General features: G+C 50.2%; 3 protein-coding genes across 3 annotated transcripts; 1 reads left to right on the top strand and 2 right to left on the bottom strand.

Annotated features, from left to right (window-relative positions):
* Window positions 1–1,260: 1,260 nt before the first annotated feature.
* LOC101773243 lies at window positions 1,261–3,831 on the bottom strand. The gene has a single exon (XM_004984969.2). The coding sequence runs from the start codon at window positions 3,451–3,453 to the stop codon at window positions 1,516–1,518; it is 1,938 nt and encodes a 645-aa protein (XP_004985026.1). The 5' UTR covers window positions 3,454–3,831; the 3' UTR covers window positions 1,261–1,515.
* Window positions 3,832–11,738: 7,907 nt separating this feature from the next.
* On the bottom strand, window positions 11,739–12,751 carry LOC101772832 (chaperone protein dnaJ 11, chloroplastic). Its single transcript, XM_004984968.3, has one exon. The coding sequence runs from the start codon at window positions 12,619–12,621 to the stop codon at window positions 12,136–12,138; it is 486 nt and encodes a 161-aa protein (XP_004985025.1). The 5' UTR covers window positions 12,622–12,751; the 3' UTR covers window positions 11,739–12,135.
* A 2,373-nt stretch (window positions 12,752–15,124) lies between these two features.
* LOC101772428 (probable 4-hydroxy-tetrahydrodipicolinate reductase 2, chloroplastic) lies at window positions 15,125–19,307 on the top strand. Its single transcript, XM_004984967.4, has 8 exons — window positions 15,125–15,406; window positions 16,542–16,779; window positions 17,125–17,258; window positions 17,373–17,447; window positions 17,681–17,782; window positions 18,572–18,681; window positions 18,827–18,914; window positions 18,999–19,307. Exons 1-8 carry the CDS (start codon window positions 15,242–15,244, stop codon window positions 19,065–19,067), a joined length of 981 nt encoding a protein of 326 aa, XP_004985024.1. The 5' UTR covers window positions 15,125–15,241; the 3' UTR covers window positions 19,068–19,307.
* The last annotated feature ends 1,572 nt before the right edge of the window (window positions 19,308–20,879 follow it).

Raw genomic sequence — 20,879 nt, 5'->3', positions numbered from 1 at the left:
TTTTTCTCGAATTCAACGTTAAACAATAGCCTTAAATTATTTTGCACACGCCGCAAAGATCCTCATTGACCGAGAGGCTTGTTTGTAGGCAAATACTATCCTGGTGAAGGGTCATTGTCTCATGGAGATGCTCGTAGAAAAACAAAGTACCACCAGTTGCCCATTCTTTAAATGTGCGCCTAAGTCTGACTTGTGTGCCCCGGTCAGTAGAACTAAACATTTCAAATGAATGATGAGCTAACTGGGGCAGGAGCTTCTATTGCAAGATTTTGATCGACCTCAATTTCCTTGGGATTCATCGGCAGCCGATAAGTACTATTGTACTAAATTTTCTCAGGAAGTACAAGTTTACAAACGTATGAATAAAGAAGTCAAATTGTTTCAAGAATCCTTAGTGAAAAATAAAGGGACTGTCTTCTCTTCAATCGATTGAAATATCCATTTTCTATCAATCACCGTTCCTATCCATTTGATATAGATCCAACGATTGAAATCACACCCCCCCTTCTCTGTTATCTTTCTCTTCCTCCCATCTTCGTCTTCTTCGGTTTCTTCCGATAGCCCAAGCCGCGCGAGGCCCCGACGCGATGCCCCCGCCGTCGCCCGCCTCCTTCATGCTCCGGCGGCCTCCGCCGCCGCCGACGCTAACCCGTTGGGGTGCCGCCTTCACTGCCTACCAGGGATCTCCCACCACTCGGCTCTAGCGGTGCCCTCACCGCCTCCGCTGCCGTCTCTTCCACCTCCACCGCCGGCCGGCGAGCCGCCCCCAAGCTCCTTCTAGGCTTGCAGGCCACAGGTAGTCCCCAAACCCTAACCACAAAGCTCCATTGCCAATTAAATTTCTAGTGCACTTTTGGGTGATTGATAGATAAGCAAGAAATGAGTCGATTGAAGAGGACTAAATCTCAAAAACAAATGTTTCCAGAAGTCCAAACATGGATACAATAGTTTTGACTGAAACTTCAACAGTACTTTTGCAAAATAGTATCCTGCTTCCTCAAGGAGGACAGATAATTGTGGAAAGTGATCAAGCAGAAATTAACTCAATTTTTGACCACAAAACTTTTTTTTTCTAAAAAGATAATAAACATGATAGAGCAATGAACCTGCTATTCTGTAGCATGATGTGTCCCAATTGATCTATATACAAGTCAAAAGGAAGAAGTGACTCAGGCTTCATTAGGAGTCAAGTCAACCTGCCATTATGTCTGAAGCTACACATAACCAAGTATTGCTACCTAACATACTGAAGCAATCGTATGAACAGAACCTTTCTTTTCATTTCGACTTTACACGTACAGAATGATCAACATGAATTCCTCAGGACTTAAGAATGAGACGATTCAATTCAATCAACACTTTCTTTGACAAACGGAACCGGGATATGTACACTCTAACAATCGCATATCTGGAACTTAAAACTGCAAAGAAAAATAGACACAAATCTAATCTGATTCTGTAAAGCAAGATGAACAAACTCATCTCCACCGGGTGATTGCTGCAAGCCTGCAATCATCACCTGGATGCCCTGGACTGGAAGAGGTCCAGCCGACCCTTGGCGTTCGGCAGCAGTGCCTCAACGCGCAGGTCCTGCACCATGTGTGCCTGCTTGGACGCCCACATGAGCACGGCGAGCACCCCGGCCTGCGCGAGCTCTTCGCTCTCTGGGACGTGCAGCGCAATGTAGCAGAGCAGTATGAGCGCCTCGATCTGCAGATGGTCTCCGAGGTACACGAGCTGGACGAGGTGCCGCGCGCCGCCGGCGTCCATGATGGCCTTGCAATGGTTCACGTGCAGGTGGTTCTCGGTGCAGGCGAACTTGGTGAGCGCCACCACGGCCTCCTTCATGACCGGGATCTCCCTGTCGTCGAGCAGCTGCACCAGCGGGCCGATCACGCGTGTCTCGCTCGCGGTGAATGTGCGCGACAAGCAGCCCAGGGCGGTGACGCACGGGCACAGCAGTTCGTCGTCGTCTCCCTTGCGTACGATGCGGAGGAGCTGCTCCACGACGGCCTTGGCCACCGGCGAGCTGGGCTTGAACGCGGACTGCCGGAGCGCGAGGTTGTGTTCGGCGACACGGGTGATCTCCATGATCGCCATCGCGGAGTAGAACTGCAGGTGCGTGCCCGCGCCGCCGTCGCCGTTCTCGAGGATCCTGGCGAAGCAGAGGAGCGCGCGAGACTCCGTAATGCTGGTGCAGACTCCGACATGGCCTCGCGCGAGCTTCCACAGAGCCTTCGCCGCCATAGCCTTCATGTGCGCCTTGGTAGCCGGGTCCTCGGCCTCGCGCGATCCGCGGCCGCTCGAACCGTTCGAACTCAGCTGAGGCCTACTGGGTGGAGGCGCGGCTACGTTTGTCTTGGCCGCTATCGCGGATTTCACCACCGATTGCATCTGGTTCGATCTTTCTCGCTGCTGGCCGCCATTCGAGGCTTCTGGCTGGTTCGGCGGCTCGTTTGTTGAGGAACCAGACCCGCCTTGGTGCACGCTGCGCGACTTGGCAAGCACAACGGAGTGAAGCTTGTCGAGCGAGGACATGGCCGCCGCCGGAGTAGGGGTGTTCCTAGAGCCGTTCCCACTGACAGAGTACCTGCTGTGCTCCTGGATGGTTCCGGAGGCGAGGTGGCCGACGAGGTGCCGGACGGCGTAGTTCTGGGCGAAGAGGTCCTTGCATTTCTGGCTGTGGTTCGCGAGCGACGCGATGGCGTCCGCGACCGCGGCCTGCACGCGCATCGGCGGCTCCTTGAGCGCGGCGGCGAAGACGGAGCACACCCCGGTGTGGAGGAGCTTCTCCACGCTCTCCTCGTCGCGGAAGAGAAGGCCGAGCGCCATGGCGGCAGCCTCCTGGCCGTCGTCGGTGCCTTCCTTGAGCAGCTTGACGAGGGGCGGGACGCCGTCCTCCTCGATGATGTACTTGGCGTAGTGGGGGTTATCGCGGGCGAGGGAGGCGAGCGTGGCGGCGGAGTCGGCCCGCGCTGCGAGCCCGCCGGTGTGGAGGCGCGCGATGTTGTCCCAGATCATGCCGAGCACGGGCTCGTTCTGGGCGATGTTGGGGAGGCCCCGGAGGTCGCCGTCGTCGTCGGCCTGCGGGGACGAGATGCGGATGAGCCAGTCGATGTCCTCGAGCGCGGTGTCGAGCATGGCGAGGGTGCGCGGGAGCCCCGACACCGGGTTGAGCGTGAAGAAGCGGCGGAGGCGGGAGTGGCTCTGGAAGCAGCGGGCGGCCATGCCGGCGGCCTTGGCGAGCGCCCGCTCGGTGTCCGCCATGACGCGCGCGGCGGGGCGCTCGTACAGGTCTGCCCGCGCCGCCTGCCGCAGGAGCTCGGCGAGCTTCTTGGCGCGCGCCCGGAGCTCCGTGCAGTCCGTCCGGAGGCACTGGTACCCCGCCTGCTGCGCCACCTGGTCCGCGAGCTGGATCGGCTTCGCCAGCATCGCCTTCGCCCCCTCCCCCATCCTTCCGCACCACGCGGTGAGAGAGATCAAAAGGCGGCGAGATTTCGGAGGAGCGGGCGGCGAAGCAATCGGAAGGCCACGATGCCTCGATCCCCCACGAATTGAGCTTAAATCAGGAGCTGCTTTCCTTTGCTCGGTGGTGTCGGCGGCACGCCGCGAGAGGCCGGGAATCGGGATGCCAAGACGGCGGCCGGAAAATGGAAGGAAAATCCCGCCACTAACGAACCACCGCACGCCCAGCAGGGTAAGAGCTGGGAGGCGCCGGCGCGTGGGTTCCTACGCTGGTCGCTTGGCTCTGGTGTGGGCGTGTGGCGTTGCCGTCTTCGATTTCGTCCCTTGGAGGGCACGGGATGAGGAGGATTGAGTAGCAGGAGCGAGCGGGGGAGGCGGGTTTTAGCAAACCAGCCAGCCAGCCAGTCAGTCGTGAGACCGGGTTGGTGGACCGGTCGCGGTGGGCCTCCCCGGCCTGGCTGGCGGCCTGCCGCTGGGGCCCTCACGGCGCCTTCACTGGCCTTTTGCTGAGAGGGAGATACCGGAGCCGCGCGGCGCTGAGGGTCGTTGCCGTTGGTCCGCCGTTGCGTTCAGCAGTTCAGCGCGGCGGTGTGCTCCGCAGCTTCGACCTTCGGCTCGTGTACGTGTAGGCCGCCGGGCGTCGGGCACCAGTTCCGGTTGCAGCCTGCTTCCACTTCGTTTCGCTCCCCCGCAGTCGTAATTTCTCGCAGAAGATACAAGCTTTCAGCGATGCTCCACTACGACTGCTACCAGTCTGGTTTCTCCCTGCGGTTTTCGGGTCAGGCTGTGATGATCAAACCTGGTTTCTGCTCGACGGGTCCGAGCTCCGTGCCGATCTATGCCATGATGACCCCTCTTGGATGGGTCTTCTTCACCACACAGCTACCGGTCATAACATGACACGAGGTGTTCTGTCAGTCCAACTAAGACGCGATTGACCCGGTCCAACGGTTAGTTTCGCACGCCCTTGCGACGTTCCCATCGGCGGACAGCAACGAAAGTGATCACAGGAGGACATGGTGCTGACTGGCACCTGCAACTCTGGCGCTACGTGCGTAACGCCACAGAAGACTGACCAAATCGCCCCAGCGAACCGACCTTCCCTTTCAAAGGCATGAAGTGAGGTAACGGACAAAACAAGTGGACGTGAGCTGTAGAAATTGAGGTCCAACTGTGATGCCATTAGGATCTACTAAAAATTCTACAATCCAGCAAAAATAATCACAATCTAGTCTAAATAGTTGGGATTAAGGAATAGTTTTCAACAATCCTAACCCATAGTCGATTATCCCCCTCTCACTTAGCTTCTAGGAAATTCTAGGTCGAGAAAAGGTCATTTTGCCCCGTCCCAACAATGACATTTCTGCCTTCATAAACAAGGGCATCGTAAACATGTGGCCTTCACAATCGGCCCTCTGTTTAATCCAATCCAGATTCTATTAATTTATAGTTGTTTCAAACACGGACGGAGCCTACGTGTTGCAGCAAGCCAGCAAGAAATGCACTGCATATATAGTTTTTATCTCTTTAGTTACAGACTTACAGAGCTGTTCCTATCGATAGAATACGGGAGTACGTACGGGGTACGGCTCTTCGTGGGAAAGACAAAGAGCATATAAACTACTGCGAGTTTGCAGTCCAGTCAAACTGCATTCGGTTTAAACTAAGTCAGCACCCATCGAGGCTGGCCGGCACGGCGACACCAACAAAAAATGGGAGTGGAAACCAAATGGCTAGGCAACTCGCACAGCGATTCTAGATCAAGCATTCAAGCTCATCATGGGAAACAATTGGACTGGAAACAATAGGAGTGGAAACCAAATATCTAGCCCTGTTTATTTCCGCATATAAACGACTTATCGGTGAAAATAAGCAAGAATTCCACCAAACATCTTGCTTATGTGGTAAGCCGCTTCAGATATTTGAACTATAAGAAGCGAAAAGCAAGAAGCGAAAAAATCTTTGCTTAGATTATAATCCAAGTGTTGGTCTCAAAGGAGTTCGAGCACAACAGATGGAACGGGAAATACACTTGTAATCTCTTGAAAAACATTCGTCCCCCTTTACAACGGGTAGGGCTCCCCTTTTATAGTGACTCGTAGGTCATTTTACATCCTAAAAATGTCCTTCTTCACCTACTACACTCTTAAGATAATTCCTAGGGTATGCCGTATATGAAGGCCAATTGGGTAACGCGTACAAATTGAATTCTCCTACGTAGTCACGCTTCTCACACCTTCTTGTAGTCACGCTTCTCACGCCTCCATGTAGTCACGTTTCTCACGCCTTCATGTAGCCACGTTTCTCACTTCTTTGTATCCTTAACCTCGAGACTTCTTTTCTGTGCCAGATTGAGCCTTCAGCTTCGCGCCCTTAGTCTCGTGCTGAAAGAGCTTCTTAACCTCGTACCTTCAACCTCGTAGCGTCTAGTCCAGTTCCGATCCTGAGTAAAAAGCAGAGTGAAAGGCTTGGTGTTCAACACTAGCTTCGAACACTCGAGGTAAGTTAATTTGTAACTTAGCCATCAGCCAATAGCCGTTAGCTTCGAAGCTAAAGTAACAAGGAAGTTGCAAGGTTAACCAATTTTATTCATTGGTCTAGAACTTGCGAGGTTAACTGAGTTTTATCTGCTGATCCCGAACTTGTGAGGGATCGAACTTGCGAGATTAGGAAGTTTTCGCCTACAAACGGCGCTCGAGGTTGTTTGATTTTTTGACGATCCCCAACCATCAAGCATGGTTTGAGAGATGCGAAAACAAACGGGACCACGGCGACCCAATTCTAGATTAAGCGATGCATTATACAGAGACCGACAGATTACCATTTATGGGGGAAATAAATGATATGCAATGATGAACGCGCATGCATGCTGCTATCATTACAGGCGATCTATATTACCAGCACCATATATTCTCCCAAAGCATTTGCTGTCTGATTGCTCCTGCAGTACGTGGCACGAGCCCCATGCGGCGAAAAATCCTACATCTCGAACCCGGCCTTATTTTAGAGAAACATTCCTCATCAACCGCTGAAGCAAAATCTTGGTTGCCCGAATAAAATACAGCAGCGGCGTCTAACCAACATCTAAACGCTAATCGCGGCCCATGCTAATCTGTTTGACGAGCTCATTTGAAAGAATAATGCAAAGTCCAAATCCGAATAATGCGGCCTCGTGGGCCATTCGGAAGCTAAGAAATTAAACTCTATTTGTTTTCAGAATTGCAGGTGGAGTGGGGGCTACCCAGCTGTGGCAAAATTAGCTAGGAATGCTAAGGAACTGGGTGTTGCCATGCCCCACACGACACCTGAAAAGATACCATGAATGGTTGAAAAGATTGGAGATGTTAGACACTGATGAGGGTGAAACAAAGGGCTACTGATGCTTGTGCTCCTAGCTGCAACCAGATCGGACTCAGGTGGTGATGTGAAAATCAACAGAGCTTCCTATTTTGGGGTGATTGTAGTATAGTGAGATGTTTAGAATGTGCGTGTGTTCCTTGAGTTTGATGTGAGGAAGAAATTTGTGTGGTCTCTAGCAGCAGATAAATTATGTTCTGGACATGGATGCTCATGGTTGATGAATTTGCAATGCTGTAAAAGACAATGTGGAACCGGTTGGTCCTGTTGCAATAATAGCATATGGACGGGGAGATCATCCTGTGACCCTAAAAAAAATCCGAATAATGGTCTGTTCGAAACAAACTCCTCTCTCTCAGTCAAGAGGCTACCGACTGAGCTCCAGCAATCAGGTGTGTCCCGATCTGTTCGCTCAACAACCATGCTGTGCGTCCAGCGTCCTCGTGCAACTAATGGCTTCTCCCTGGTATAGTGGTTTGTGCGGTTTGTCGGATCAGCTCACTGCTCACCCGGCAAATTAACACAAAGCTACAGCAACGGAACGGCACAAACAGTAGCTGACAATAAACAAGCACTTCCGCCGCGCCACTGCCGTCCATTTGGGTGACGGCCTGACCGTCAGCTTCTGGCACGATCACTGGATCGGGCCGCAGTCGTTGGCGACGACCTTCCCTGCGCTGTTCTCGTTCTGCCGGCGAGCGAACATCTCCGTCCAGGCGGCTAGAGCCGGCGACCACTGGGATTTGCACCTTTACTTTCGCCTCAGTGCTGCCGCATCTGCAGAGCTCGGGGTCTTGCTCTCTGCGCTCGGCCAGGCGCTGCCCACGCCTGGTGTGCCTAACCGTCGGGGCATCGGCCTTCGCCTGCAACCGTTCTCCTCATCGGCCCTCTACAGTTGGCACATGGCATCCACCACGCCGGATCCGTTCGTCGAATGTCCGCTACTGGAAAACTGAGCATTCATCTCGAGATTCAGTACCGGTTGCATTTTGACTCGGTGCTAATATGAGCATTAGTACCGATCCTAATGGATAGTCCCGGGAAGGTCCCGTGACTCCCTTTAGTACCGGGTGGGAGCTCCACCCGATACTATGGGTGGAGGCTCCATCCGGTACTAAAGGCCACCTTATCCCCCCTCCCGCTACCCCCGCACGGCGGTCTTATCTCCCGTCCCCCTCCTCCTCACAGCACGACAATCTCTCCTCTCTCACACACAGTGAGGAGCAGCAGGACCCCTTCCTCCTCTGCCTCCCCTCCCCTCTCCCCTCTGCTCGTCGCCTCACTGGCAGTGAGGAGCAACGGTGGGGCGAGGTGAGACGGTGGGAGCAGCGGCGGGCGGGCGGGGGTAGCGGGAAGGCGGCGGTAGGCGGGCGGGTGGGAGCCGACGGAGGGGACGGCGGGGCCGGGCGGAGGCGGGCCGTGGGAGGGGGTGGGCAGGCGGCGGGGCGAAGGCGGGAGGAGGGTGGCGAGGCGGCGGGGGCCGCGGGAGGCCAGGGCCGGTGGTGGGGGATTTTTTTTAATTTTTTAATACCCTTTAATATCGGTTATTTCAATCGGTACTAAAGGACCGAACTACCAGTTGCAAAACCGGTACTAAAGGGGGTTCCCAACTGGTACTGATGGCGCATTCCCCAGTAGTGGCCATTATTCCCAGGTGCAAACACTTCCTTTGAATGGTACATCGTCGCTGCCTCCCCTCCACCGCCCTGGTGCATCACCGCAACATCATCGACTCCCCACTCTGTGCCTACCGTGGAGAGCATGAAGATTAGGATCACTTTCTCCTGCGGTGCCTACGCGTTCGTCTTCTTTGGCGGACCATCGGCTGGCCAAGTGCTCCCTACCTCACGTCCTTCCGCGACCTCTGGACATTGCCAGAGCTCATGTCCATTGCCGATGAGCGCGTCCAATCCACCGTCATCACCGCTCTTCTTTGGAATATATGGAAGATGTGCAGCAACACCCTCGTCTTCAATGATGCCTATGTCCCAGTGCGCATCACCATCCTGAACGCGGCAACCGACCTGGAGCTTTGGAAGCATCACCTGCGCCAACCTGAGCCGGCCAGCACTCTTTTGTTGTGGAGCTTAGGGGGTGTTTGTTTACTGGGGGCTAAACTTTAGCCCCTGTCATATCGGATGTTTGATACTAATTAGGAGTATTAAATATATGATAATTACAAAACTAATTGCACAGATGGAGATTAATTCACGAGATGAATCTATTAAGCCTAATTAATCCATGATTTGATAGGTCTGGTTTGGTTCACCGACTTAAATTTAAGCACCCGTCACATCGAATGTTTAGATACTAATTAGGAGTATTAAACGTAGACTATTTACAAAACCGATTATATAAGTGGAGGCTAAACGGCGAGACGAGTCTATCAAGCCTAATTAGTCCTTGATTTGACAATGAGTAGCTACAGTAACCATTTCTTAATGATGGATTAATTAGGCTTAATACATTCATCTCGCCGTTTAGCCTCCACTTATGTAATGGATTTTGTAAATAGTCTACATTTAATACCCCTAATTAGTATCTAAACATTCGATGTGACACGTGCTAAAAATAAGCAAAGGGAACCAAACGCCACCTTGATAATGTGGTGCTATAGTAACTAGTTGCTAACGATGGATTAATTAGGCTTAATAGATTCGTCTCGCGAATTAGTCAAGAGCTTCTACAATTAGTTTTATAATTAATCCATATTTAGTCCTTCCAATTAGTATCAAACGTTCGATATGACAAGTGCTCTTTAGCCAAGGATGCAAATCTCCGTAATTGCTTAAGCTAGTGCTGACTCCCTTGTACTCTTAAGGCTCCTTGCCTACCGTAGCTCCTTGAAAACAATAAACAAGGACGACAGGAGGATTCACGCGGCGGGCCACGACCCCAGAGGAGATCGCACGACAACGGACTGAACTTTTTTCGCTGAGTCCACGTTGCCGCCTGACAGGAGGGAGTTAACAATGGTTGGCAAACTCGCAATCCAGGGGGCGATTACGATTTCCGTGAGCTGTGACAGGCTGAAAGGCCGCCGCCTCCCAGCTGGGGGAGGCGCTCGTCCAGGCCCCAGGGAATTTTCCTCGCCCACTACTTTACAGGCACGTGACGCTGACGGACAGAGCCCACACGGTTGGACGGGTGCCAGATGACGATGCCGCTTTTGGTTCTGGATCAGTGAGTGGATCGCGATCGGGTCCCGTGACGACGCGACGCCTCCTGCCGTCCTGCGCCGCCGTGTCAACAAGTTTTGCGGCCTCCGGGCACACTGCCAGAATCAGCGGAGCGGGAGCCGCAGGCCGGCAATGCAGGCACGGGCGTAGTTTGGGATATTTTGGCGTCTGAAAGTTTAGGCGCCGCCGCCCGCCGCGTCATATTTCTGGCCCGGCGGGCGGGAAGCCGGAAGAAGCAAGCAAGCAGCAGGAAGGCATGAAGCGAAGCAACAGACGGAGCTGTTTTGGAACAGAACAGAGGACGGGAGGGCAACGGCCCATTAAGCTCGCTCGCTCCTCTGGGTGGTGACTTGTGTTTGGCCCACCAACTAAATTACGAAAATGGCCTGTAGTTGGGCCCAATTTAGAATGAAATGATGCTTCGTCAGAACAAAATGGGCTAGGCTATGGTTTGTTTTTTGTCGGGCCCTTTTGTTGATGTGATAATCATCGGTAAGGCCTTGTTGGGTTTGAATTGGATTTGGGAGGATTGGAGGAGATTAGGAGAGATTAAATTTTCTGTAAGTCAAAATCCTCTTCAATCCCCTTGGAAGGGAATTCACCGAAACGCTAAAAAACACTGTCTGACGTTCAGCGAAAAAGGAAAAAAAAAACACTTGCCTGGCTACTCAAGGTCTCATCATAGCACCCTTTCAAACGTTCGGAGATCCAGATCTATAGCTAATCCTTTCAAAGAGGAAAGGTTCCATGTTAAGGCCTAGAGTTTGATTCATAGAAAGAATGCCAGTGGGCAATAGCCACCAAGAACGCTCCTTGATTTGTCAAAAAAAAAAAAGGAACGCTCCATGAAAACATCCATCTTTGCTCCAATAAGCATGGCCTTGGCGTGAAACGGAGGAGTTGACCATGTGTTAGGTCGACCCGCCCATGAATCCGATGATGGATATCAGTGTAACCACTAGATCACCGAAGAGCCTAACAAATTAGAAAAGTATCCGCTCGATTAATTGTCACCAGCCAATTTATGGGCCATATTTGCCTGAAAAGGTCGCATCTGATATTTGCTGGTTTTGGATTGGATCCATAATTTTTTTTAACGGATGGGTCATGGATATGATGCAGACTCTGGTGCTCCGTGGGACCCACCAGTTATCGCTCAAAATTAGATCTATCGTCCCTCTTGTGCTTCTGAAAGTGAGGTGAGATGGTGACAGCTGAACTGCTAGCTGATACTCATCTAGCAGTTGTACTATGATTGCCCTACCTTGCAGTTGTGCTGCAGCATCAGCGGCAGTACTGACGGATTAGCCTGTGCGAGTGACAACTGCCCGTATAAAGAAACCAGAGTGCAAACAAAGGCATCAACAACTACTGTCAGTGTCTACTGATCAGAGTCAGTTTTTTTTTTTTTTACGAACAACAGCACGCATCATGCACGCAACACTGACAAGCGGCTCAATTCAGTACGTGGAGACGCAAACGAGCAAGGGGATCAAATATTATTTGATGAAGTTTTATACAATTGTGTCGCTCGCGGGGCGACCTTGGAAGATGGATCCCGACCCTTTCTCTCGAGGAAAAGCAAGCAATTCTGTCACTTGAAGCATTCAGAATCCACAAACTGCGCAACACGTCTGCATTCACCGCGCGAGAAGAGTATGCAAAGACACTGACAGGTTGCTCATTTTCCCAGCACGTCCACAATCACCCAAGAAGAAGAGTATGCAATCGACTGAATGCGGACAGAACACTCGCTTTCTTCTCAAACCTGGACTGCATTATTGTTGTGGCCATCAGGCCTTATCTCCAGTGTAGATTAATAAGTTAACCTATATATCCTATCACAATATTACATCGCCAAGCCAAGTCATACACACACATCCACGATCCAAAACAAGGGAACGTCACACACCATACGATTCCAGCATTTTTACAGGTCGCCGGTGAAGCGTGCGAGGTTATACTACTATTCTTCTAGAAGCGTAGAGCCTGGCCACAAGCTAGCCCAGTGGCTGCGGGGATCTTTGCGTTCCCGTCCAAATGGAACTTGAATTGGAAGGTTCGGCGGCCCGACGGAGACAGCGAGAGGCCGCTCCGGCCGCATGCGCGGGAGAGATCTTTACGTTGTCGCCACTCACCAGCACTGGTCAGTCTCCCAGGTGCGGCGGGAGCGGCGCGCCGGGAACGTGGGCGAGCGGCCGAGCGTCACCGACTGCGCGCGGCGGCGCCCGGCGGAGAGGAGGAGGCGGAGGTCGTAGTCGGCGCGCTTGTCGGGGTCGGAGAGCGTGGAGTAGGCGGCGTGGACGCGGATGAAGTCCTCGGCGGCGGAGGAGGAGGCGGGGTGCGGGGCGGCGTCCGGGTGGACGGCGAGCGCCAGGCGGCGGTACGCGGCCTTGATCTCGCGCGGGCTGGCGCCCGGGCGGAGGCCGAGGACGTCGTAGAAGGAGGAGCTGGCAGCCGCGTGGTCTGGCGCGGTGACGGCGGCGGAGGCGGAGGCGGAGAAGGACGCGGAGGAGGGCGGCGGCGCGTGGAGGCGCGGGGAGGGCGGCGGCGACGCGGCCGGGGAGCCCGGGCGGAAGGCGAGGAAGCTCGGGGACAGCGCGGGGCGCGGGGAGATCATGCTGGCGCTCGTGGTGGAGTGGCGGGACGGGGAGGAAGGGAGGAAGGATCGGGATTGGCCGAGCCTTGTGGGATGCCGGATGCGCGCTGGGAAGAAGATTCTGAGAGGCGGGTTGGCTCGCTGCTGGCCCCTCCCGCCCTTTTATTTGGCTCGCGTCGCTTTCCGCCGTGGCCTGTGGGCGCCGCTGGTCAACGTTCTCTGTGGGCTGCCCGTATTGGCTGCTGCGCCAGCCCGTTGACTTTGTCGGAAGCCGAGATCGAGGGACGGGCCGGAATCTCAACCGTCCGTGTACTCCACTGACGATGGATGGCAGGATGGGTATGGCCGTATGGGGTAGGGATCGTGATTCGTGAATCAGGAGGGGTGCACCATGGTCCATCCCTCTCGGCGCTGGAATAATGGGAGGGGGAGGGACAGGATCACAGGAATGGCATTTTAATATTTTTAGCTAGCATCATCAGCCGTTCATTCGGCAGTCTTCTTCGGAGCGTCGTCACGCGATGGTTGATTAGTATAGTACTCTCTGTACCACACAACGGCCAGCTTGCCCCTAGAAGGATAGAAAAGCTGCGTTGACTCTGCATTCATACCGGTATGAGACGTTATGGTTACATCACCAACTGGTAGATTATAACTTGAACATCTAACATACACAAAACTATATGGTAGTATGAATGATAGCCAATTTGCAATCTACAAGCTAATAGTCTGGAGGTACAAATCCTTTAATCAAATCATGTAATAGTTAGTATCTTTGTTCCAATCTTATATCCGGTAGTATACTCTCTCCAAATATCATAGAAGTACAAATTGCGACTCTTATATGAACAATTCTGTAACAATTACTCTGCCTTTATAAATTATAATTCATTTTATTTTTATCTAAGTGAAACTTATTTAACTTTAATAAAGTTTATAGGGAAAAACACCAATATTCACAACGACCAATTAGATCAATTAAATCCACCACAAAACTATGTCATAACAATGCATCTACTTAGTATTAGATATTAATATGTTTTTCTTAAAGCTTGGCCAAAGTTAGGTATTAATATAATTTTTTCGAACGAACCCGCACGGTGCCTATTTCTATTAATGGAGAAGATAACTACAATCGTTAGGGGCAAAACAAAAGCATAGATACGAACAGACGCCGGAGTTTGACTTAGAACAAAATAAATTGAATTATAATTTGGAATGGAATGTTATTTGTATGTCTCATCCGCACGGTAAGGGAACGGGGAAACACTTTTGCTCTCTACACATATAGGGTTATGTGTCAAATTTGAAATTTATAAAGTGTAGTCATATTATACCAAAAATCATCAAGTTGGCATAAAATGCCCATACACCTGGAAAACCAGGACGCTTTTGACAAAACATCTCCAACATTTGCTTAAAAATAACATCTCCAACAGTGTGCTAACATGCCCCATCACAGAAAGAGTCGATCTGAACCGTACGCCCATCGGCCCATCACAGGATAGGGCCTGTTTGGTTAGCATTGCTTATAAATAAGTTGCTTAAGTTGCTTATTGTAGTTGCTTATTTATAAGTCAAGGTGTTTGGTTTGGGTTGCTTATTTGCAATAAATGAGAGTGCTATTGATACATTTGCCCCTGCCATCCTATTTCCCTCTACCCTCACATTTGCCTACTGCATTGCTCTGTGTGAACCCCTTCCATCTGTTCTCATCCATCAAGATCTTGGACTCGAGCTCGTCCTTGGCCGGGCCGCCCTTGGCCATGGCGGCGACGAACTCGCGGATCTTCTCGAGGACGAGGGGCTTCCGCGGGCGAGGAAGGGGTCCTCGTCGGCGTTCTCGTCGGCGAGGTAGGGGACCTCGGCGGCGCCGGCGACCTTGGCGGCACCGGACTCGGAGGCGGCCTCGGCCTCCCAGGAGAGGGTGAGGGAGAGCTCGTACCCCGGGATGACCTTGCCCTTGCGGATGTTGACGTAGGCCTCGCCGTCGAGCTTGTCGAGGGCCACGGTGCGGAGCGTGAGGCCGCCCTTGCCGTCGAGGACGGTGAGGCCCGCGAGGCGGGCGGCGGGCGGTGGCGGCGGGCGGGAGGGGCGGCGGCGGGCTGGAGCGGCGGCGGCGGGCGGGAGGGGCGGCGGCGGGCTGGAGCGGCGGCGGCCGCGAGCGGCGGCGGCGGGCGGCGGCGGGGAGGGACCGGCGGGCAGGGTGGGAGCGCCGGCCGGGGGAGAGAAGGAGAGAGAGAGAAGGGGATCTGGGGAAAGGAGAAAAGTGGGAGGAGAGAGAGAAAAGTGGGAAGGGTAGGGGGGTAAAGAGTACCCCATAAGCAAAATAAGCAGCTCCAAACTTGCTTATTTGCTTATGCAAAAGCAACTTATAAGCAAGTCTATAAGCAAGGGTGTTTAGGTCATAAGCAACTTATTTGCTTAAATATAAGTTGCTTATTTATAAGCAAGGCTAACCAAACAGGCCCATAGTCTACTCCAATCTCAAGCCAGCCCAAGCCAGAATCCGATCGAGTCCATCTTACCGAGACGGGTTCCGGCTGCACTCGAGCGAGATAAACCATCCGTTAGTTGTTCCGTCCGGCCTATCCGGTACGCCGTGCTCGAAACCATCCGCCGCCGCCCGCCGGAGTTCGAAATGCTCTCGGTACGTCCACCCCACCCCACCCTCTCGCGGCCCTTGATCTGGCCGGGACGGAACCACCTCGGTGTAGCCGCCGCGCCGCGCTGTGCTAACGCTGAGTCGACGGCGTCCGCTCCAGAGACAGCCGCGCCGCCAGGGAGCGTCTCCTTCCCGATTCTGGTACGCATCTCGGGGCGTCTCTGATGTCCCGCTAGCCTGTTCGATGAAATGCTGCGCCGGATCTCATTGCCTCTGCCATCTCGCATAATGGTTCTCACCTACGTCCTAGTGTCCTACTTCCTACGTGTTCGATGTAATGCCACTGCCAGGTTGGGATATTGTCTTACGCCCCGCCAGTAGGTTAGACTGCCTTCTGAGAGAATCAGAGGGTTGTAATCATTTAGGTTTGGATTCAGATGCGGCTTTTGCGCTCTAGGATCTTCGGAAGATAAATCTGTGCAAAACCTAATGCTTGACCAAATGTGCTCACGACTCGAGGTCTTCATTTTCTAGGATAATAATGTCAGCCACACATATAATGGAGCAACAATATCTCATTATTAATGTAAAAATATTTCATCATGGGTTGTCATTCAGTCACTTCTCTTTCACATGTTCTGTTACTCTTCCGAGGGAGAGAGCATAACTGAGGAAGCACACCACCATATGCATAACCTGGCTCACACAGCACACGCACATGTGCTGCCCTCTACACAAGCTAGGTTTCAGGTTAGCTGATACATATCGAGGTAAAAGATGTGGTCAAATACGAAGTTGAGTTTCTTGCTGAGGAAGCTTCTTTGGCTACCGCGCTTCCCTCTCTAATTCACAAGAGAAGTGCAAAGTCACAAATGTCCATGAATTTTCTTTCTCTCAACTAAAACCCTGCTAAACAATTATCTTATGCTGATAGCAACTTGTCTGGTTATAAGAAATATCAGAGCTGTGTAAGAATTTGATGTGGTCATAAAGAAAAAAAAAGTTGGAAATAAAAGGCACAATTATAGCGAATCAACCCTGCCCATATGTAATTATTCAGATGTTAAGAGGTGGTCAACTTGTTTAGTATTTTACATCAGTAGTCTGTATCCACTTTTCTTTAGTGAAAGATGAAAGAACTTTATACTTTACAAGGGAAACACTATATTTTAGCTTCATATTATAACAGTTTTATTATAAAAAATTTCAATGCTTCTCAGTTCTCACATTAACTAATACAATTTTAAGTGGATGCTCAATGTCAATGTTTTATTCGTGCAATTGGATGCATTTGTGTACTAGGATAGCTGTTCAAACTTCCTCTTCCATTATATAGGTGAATGGCTGCACCGGCAAGATGGGATTATCTGTTGCTGAGGCTGCTGCTCTTAGGGGCCTTCACCTAGTCCCTGTTTCATTCAGTAGTAGGGAGAAGGTTGATACAACAATAGAAGTTGGACAAACAGACATTCGGATATATGGTCCTTCTGCAAGAGATGACGTTCTTTCATCTGTCATTGACGAATTCCCAGATGTCATTGTTGTGGACTACACAGCACCTGATTCTGTGAACTGTAAACAGTTTATCCTTCTTATTTTTCCAATATGCTATACAAAGTTCTTAGTGCGATCATGAGATTGTAGTTTAAGAAATTCCTTCAAGTCTTCTTGCTAAACATCATGGTGTTCATATAATATCTCTTTGCTGCTATGTTCACATCAAAATGTATAACTAGAAATTTTTCTACCAATTTTTTGTTAGGTTTTCGTTAATGCTTACATGGCAGAATAACAGCAAGTAAAGAACAATACATTTTTATGCTCGACAAACTTCTCGTAGAATATCTAAACTAGTAAAGTGGGTTCTACCTGAAAGCCTTCACCTCTTTCGAAACATAAAATACTCTTGCATTATGCAGCTAACGCTGACCTCTATTGCAAACTTGGTTTGCCATTTGTGATGGGCACAACTGGAGGGAACAAGCAGTTACTTTACAAGTCAGTACAAGATTCAAAAAACTATGCACTAATATCTCCACAGATGGGCAAACAGGTATACTAGAAAAAGGTTATCTATTCAATTGAGTTTAACACTTATAGTTTGACCTTACTGTACTTATGTTGAAAACATGGACGACTTGTGTAACTTTCTTTCTTTCATGATCAGGTTGTTGCATTTGTTGCTATAATGAAATTCATGGCTGAGCAGTTTCCAGGGTCTTTTTCAGGATATCATTTAGAGGTACAGTTCTGCCTTGAATGTTTCCTTAGGAGTTAAAGGTTGATTATATTTAAATATTGAGTCTTCTACTAAACCAATCATTTAAGCTTCTTTGCAGGTTCTTCAATTAGCTGTCTGTTCTGAGATTTGTTTTAGATCTTTAGGCCAAAGACATTTCTAGTGGCTAAATTATGATCTTTGGTCGCACCATCAATCAGATCTGTAATTGTGACTGCCATGCATTTCCTTTCCAGGTTTTAGAATCCCACCAAGCTGGCAAGCTGGACACATCTGGTACAGCTAAAGATGTGATTGCTTGTTTTGAGGAAATGGGCATATCATATGACATGAACCGGGTATGCTTTATATTTATGGTTTAAAATTTACATAAATTATTCATCTTATTGAGATAACAGCTGTTTGTACCCTGAAAAACACATCAAGGCAGTCAAACTACCACACTACTTCCATGGATCAAGACGTTTTACTTGTAATTTTTGTTAGTGCTCTCATGAACTCTGGGCTATTCAAGTTAAAAGTCCAGATATTCAAATAGTAACTATAAATAATAAGTGCATCCGTGGTAGGATTCTGTTGACATGATTGTATGTGCATAATTGATTGAACACTTATGTGGATTTCTGTCATGGGCATAGTTTAGATGGTCCTGAACCCAAGAAGCACGGCCATGCTTATGTCTGGCAGTTATGCCACAAGGGTAGGGATAGAGGGAGATAGGAACTTTTGATCTATTTCTTGCTAATGGAAAGAGATACAGTCCCATACTCCCATCCTTATATAGATGGGTTGACTCGACATCTAAGAAACCAATCTCTAGAATCAAGGAACCAACTCAATTTGATCTTATCTCTAAATAAGAAATCTAATCCTGGGGCAAGCATGACCTGGGGCTGGCTGCTCCATCTCACGGGCCCTAATGGGCGGCTGCTCATGACAATTTCCATTCAAAAATAGTTCCACCATTTTACAGTGTTTAATTTTGTTTACTGATATTTTCCCCCTGTTTTGTTACAACACCATGGATGTTGCTAATTGTTGTGAGTTACAGTACTTGTCCAATTTCTGAAAGCTATGGTTTAAGCTTCAGTTACATGCTGTTATTCTCTTACCTCCTGGGCTGGCAGATGGTTAAGATTAGGGATCCTGAGCAGCAGCTTGAGATGGTGGGTGTCCCTGAAGAGCACATTGAAGGGCATGCGTTCCATTTATACCATCTCACATCTCCTGATGACAGGTGACAAACATTGTCCTGGAAATCGATCATACTGACAATAAAGCACACGAATAATTGCTGATCTTTTTTGGTCTGTTAAATGTGATTCATCAGAGCAAAGCATGTTATTTATATCTTTGTTGGTTATACTGTACTCTCCTTTCAGTGTTTCATTTGAGTTCCAGCACAATGTTTGTGGTCGTTCAATCTACGCAGAAGGGACTATTGATGCTGCCATCTTTCTACATAGGAAGGTTGGTTGATGTGTTAATTGGGCTATTCTTTAATGGCACCCAGATACAGATACTCCTTATTTCTTACTCGTATTTTCAATGTAGGTACAATCAAAAGATTCTAAGAGGATATATGATATGTATGATGTCCTAAGAGAAGGTTACATGCGATGAAGTTGAGTGATTAGCTGTTCATAAATATAATGCAACACCACACTGTTTTTTTAGTCTGTAGGGAACTATTACATATCAGTAGAGGTTCAGATTCAGAATTAGGTAAACACAGTCTGTACTAAGGCTATCCGCACCGCCGGACCCCCATCCCGATCTCTAAAGGGGCATGGCCCACCTGTCAGCTCCGGTTGTAGAGGTGGGTCAAAAAAAACGCTGCCGCGCAGACAACTGCTATCCCAATTTTCATCGCCTTCCTCCGGCTCCCGTCCATCGCTGCCTCCTCCCTCCCCTCTCTTCTCTGCCGCCGCTCCTCCTTCCCCTCCCTTTCTCCCCGTCGGTGCTGTGGTGGCCTGCGGCCCTCCTCCCGCCGCTCCCTCCTCCCCCACCTCGGCCTCCTCCTGCCGGCGCCCTCCTCCCCCGCCGGCCACAGTCTCCGCCTCCTCCTCTTCGACACCATGGCGGTGGTCTCCTCCTCTCCTGGTGCGGGGGCGCGGCCTCCCGGCAGCCGGTGGCTCCCTGTCCCTCCCTCCTCCTTTCCAGCGGCCGGCGGCAAGCTTCTTCCCGACAGCCGGCGGCGAGCTTCTCCTCTGCGCGCCACGTGGCCTCGAGCTTGACTTCACCGCTGGATAGCGTCCACCCAGATCAGTGCACGGTGGCCCGGCCTCCTCCTTCCTGCCGGCGGCCACGGCTCCTCCCCGCCATCAACCGTGGGTCCCACCGGAGGATAGCGTTCCAGCGTGCATCGCTACGTCTGGAGGTCTCCTGTAGCAACCTATGGGATAGGGAGCGTTTACCGTGCTGTGGTGCAATAGTTCGACCGGCAGATTTCACGTTCAGATGACTTTGGCGAGCCGCGGTGCGGATAGCCTAAGCTCTCCAAGTTTCCCCTAGAAGATGAGGACACATTAGAACTCGTACTCTTGGCAGTTTCATCAGCGAATGCACGTTGTTGGGATGAAACTGTTGTCCCGGGTACCTTCTCTGTTAGGATGTCACACTCTGCAATCCCATTGAGAGATCAACTTTTCCCAACCCTTTGGTTCTGCAATGATAATACCCAAATTGTCGTTCCAGCCAACACCACTTTTCTCGCTTCTTTTATTTTCCTTTTAGCTTATGTGCTGTTAGAAACGTATCATTGAATTTGTTTGTGATATTCCTCCAACCTTTTGCTGTCCACCCATTCTGTCCCTTAAACATTGGATGTTGACAAGCTTTTTCATAATATCCACGAGTTACTTCTCATACGTATAGCTCCACGTAGCCCTTTCTGTTGACATGGCTGTAAGAAATAAATAAGATTAGATAAATGCTATCATGAAAACAATATAGAAATAAGCAATGAAGCAAAAAAATAATACATGAACAAACAATCCATGCATACTAGTGCTTACATTTATGCTTCACCTAATTATTATAGGTAGCCCACGTCTGAAGGGCAATTTGGTCTCGTAGGGTGCTTCCTTCATTTGATTGCAGTTCATTTGGGCAGTTGTTATCCCCTCTGGCAACTCAATATAATCAGATGGGTTGATATTATTTGGTTGGTGATCCAGCCACCCTTCATCCCCATTTAGCCCTCTAATGAGATTGTGAAATATTGCAGATGCCGCTGGAATTTTAATTTGATTCTCTATTGGATGAAATGTCCCAACTTTCAGGATTGGAAACCGCTTTTTTAGCACGCCAAAGGCCCTTTCAATATGATTGCGTAGCTGAGCATGCCGATGGTTGAACAATTCTTTATAATTTGCATACTGATTTCCTTATCTTCTAAACTTACTAAGGTGATACCTAACTCCTCGGTATAGA

This window comes from Setaria italica, chromosome IX (assembly GCF_000263155.2).
Source record: "Setaria italica strain Yugu1 chromosome IX, Setaria_italica_v2.0, whole genome shotgun sequence".
Taxonomy (NCBI): Eukaryota; Viridiplantae; Streptophyta; class Magnoliopsida; order Poales; family Poaceae; genus Setaria; species Setaria italica.
The sequence above is the reverse complement of the archived record's forward strand: the minus strand, read 5'-3'. Positions and strand labels throughout refer to the sequence as shown.

Excerpts from the sequence above, each read along its gene's own strand:
- LOC101773243 (XM_004984969.2), bottom strand. The coding sequence starts at position 3,453 with ATGGGGGAGGGGGCGAAGGCGATGCTGGCGAAGCCGATCCAGCTCGCG.
- LOC101772832 (XM_004984968.3), bottom strand. The coding sequence starts at position 12,621 with ATGATCTCCCCGCGCCCCGCGCTGTCCCCGAGCTTCCTCGCCTTCCGC.
- LOC101772428 (XM_004984967.4), top strand. The coding sequence starts at position 15,242 with ATGCTCTCGGTACGTCCACCCCACCCCACCCTCTCGCGGCCCTTGATC. Across the intron at positions 17,783-18,571 it reads TATCATATGACATGAACCGG|ATGGTTAAGATTAGGGATCC; the intron begins GTATGCTTTATA and ends CTGGGCTGGCAG. Across the intron at positions 18,915-18,998 it reads CCATCTTTCTACATAGGAAG|GTACAATCAAAAGATTCTAA; the intron begins GTTGGTTGATGT and ends TTTTCAATGTAG.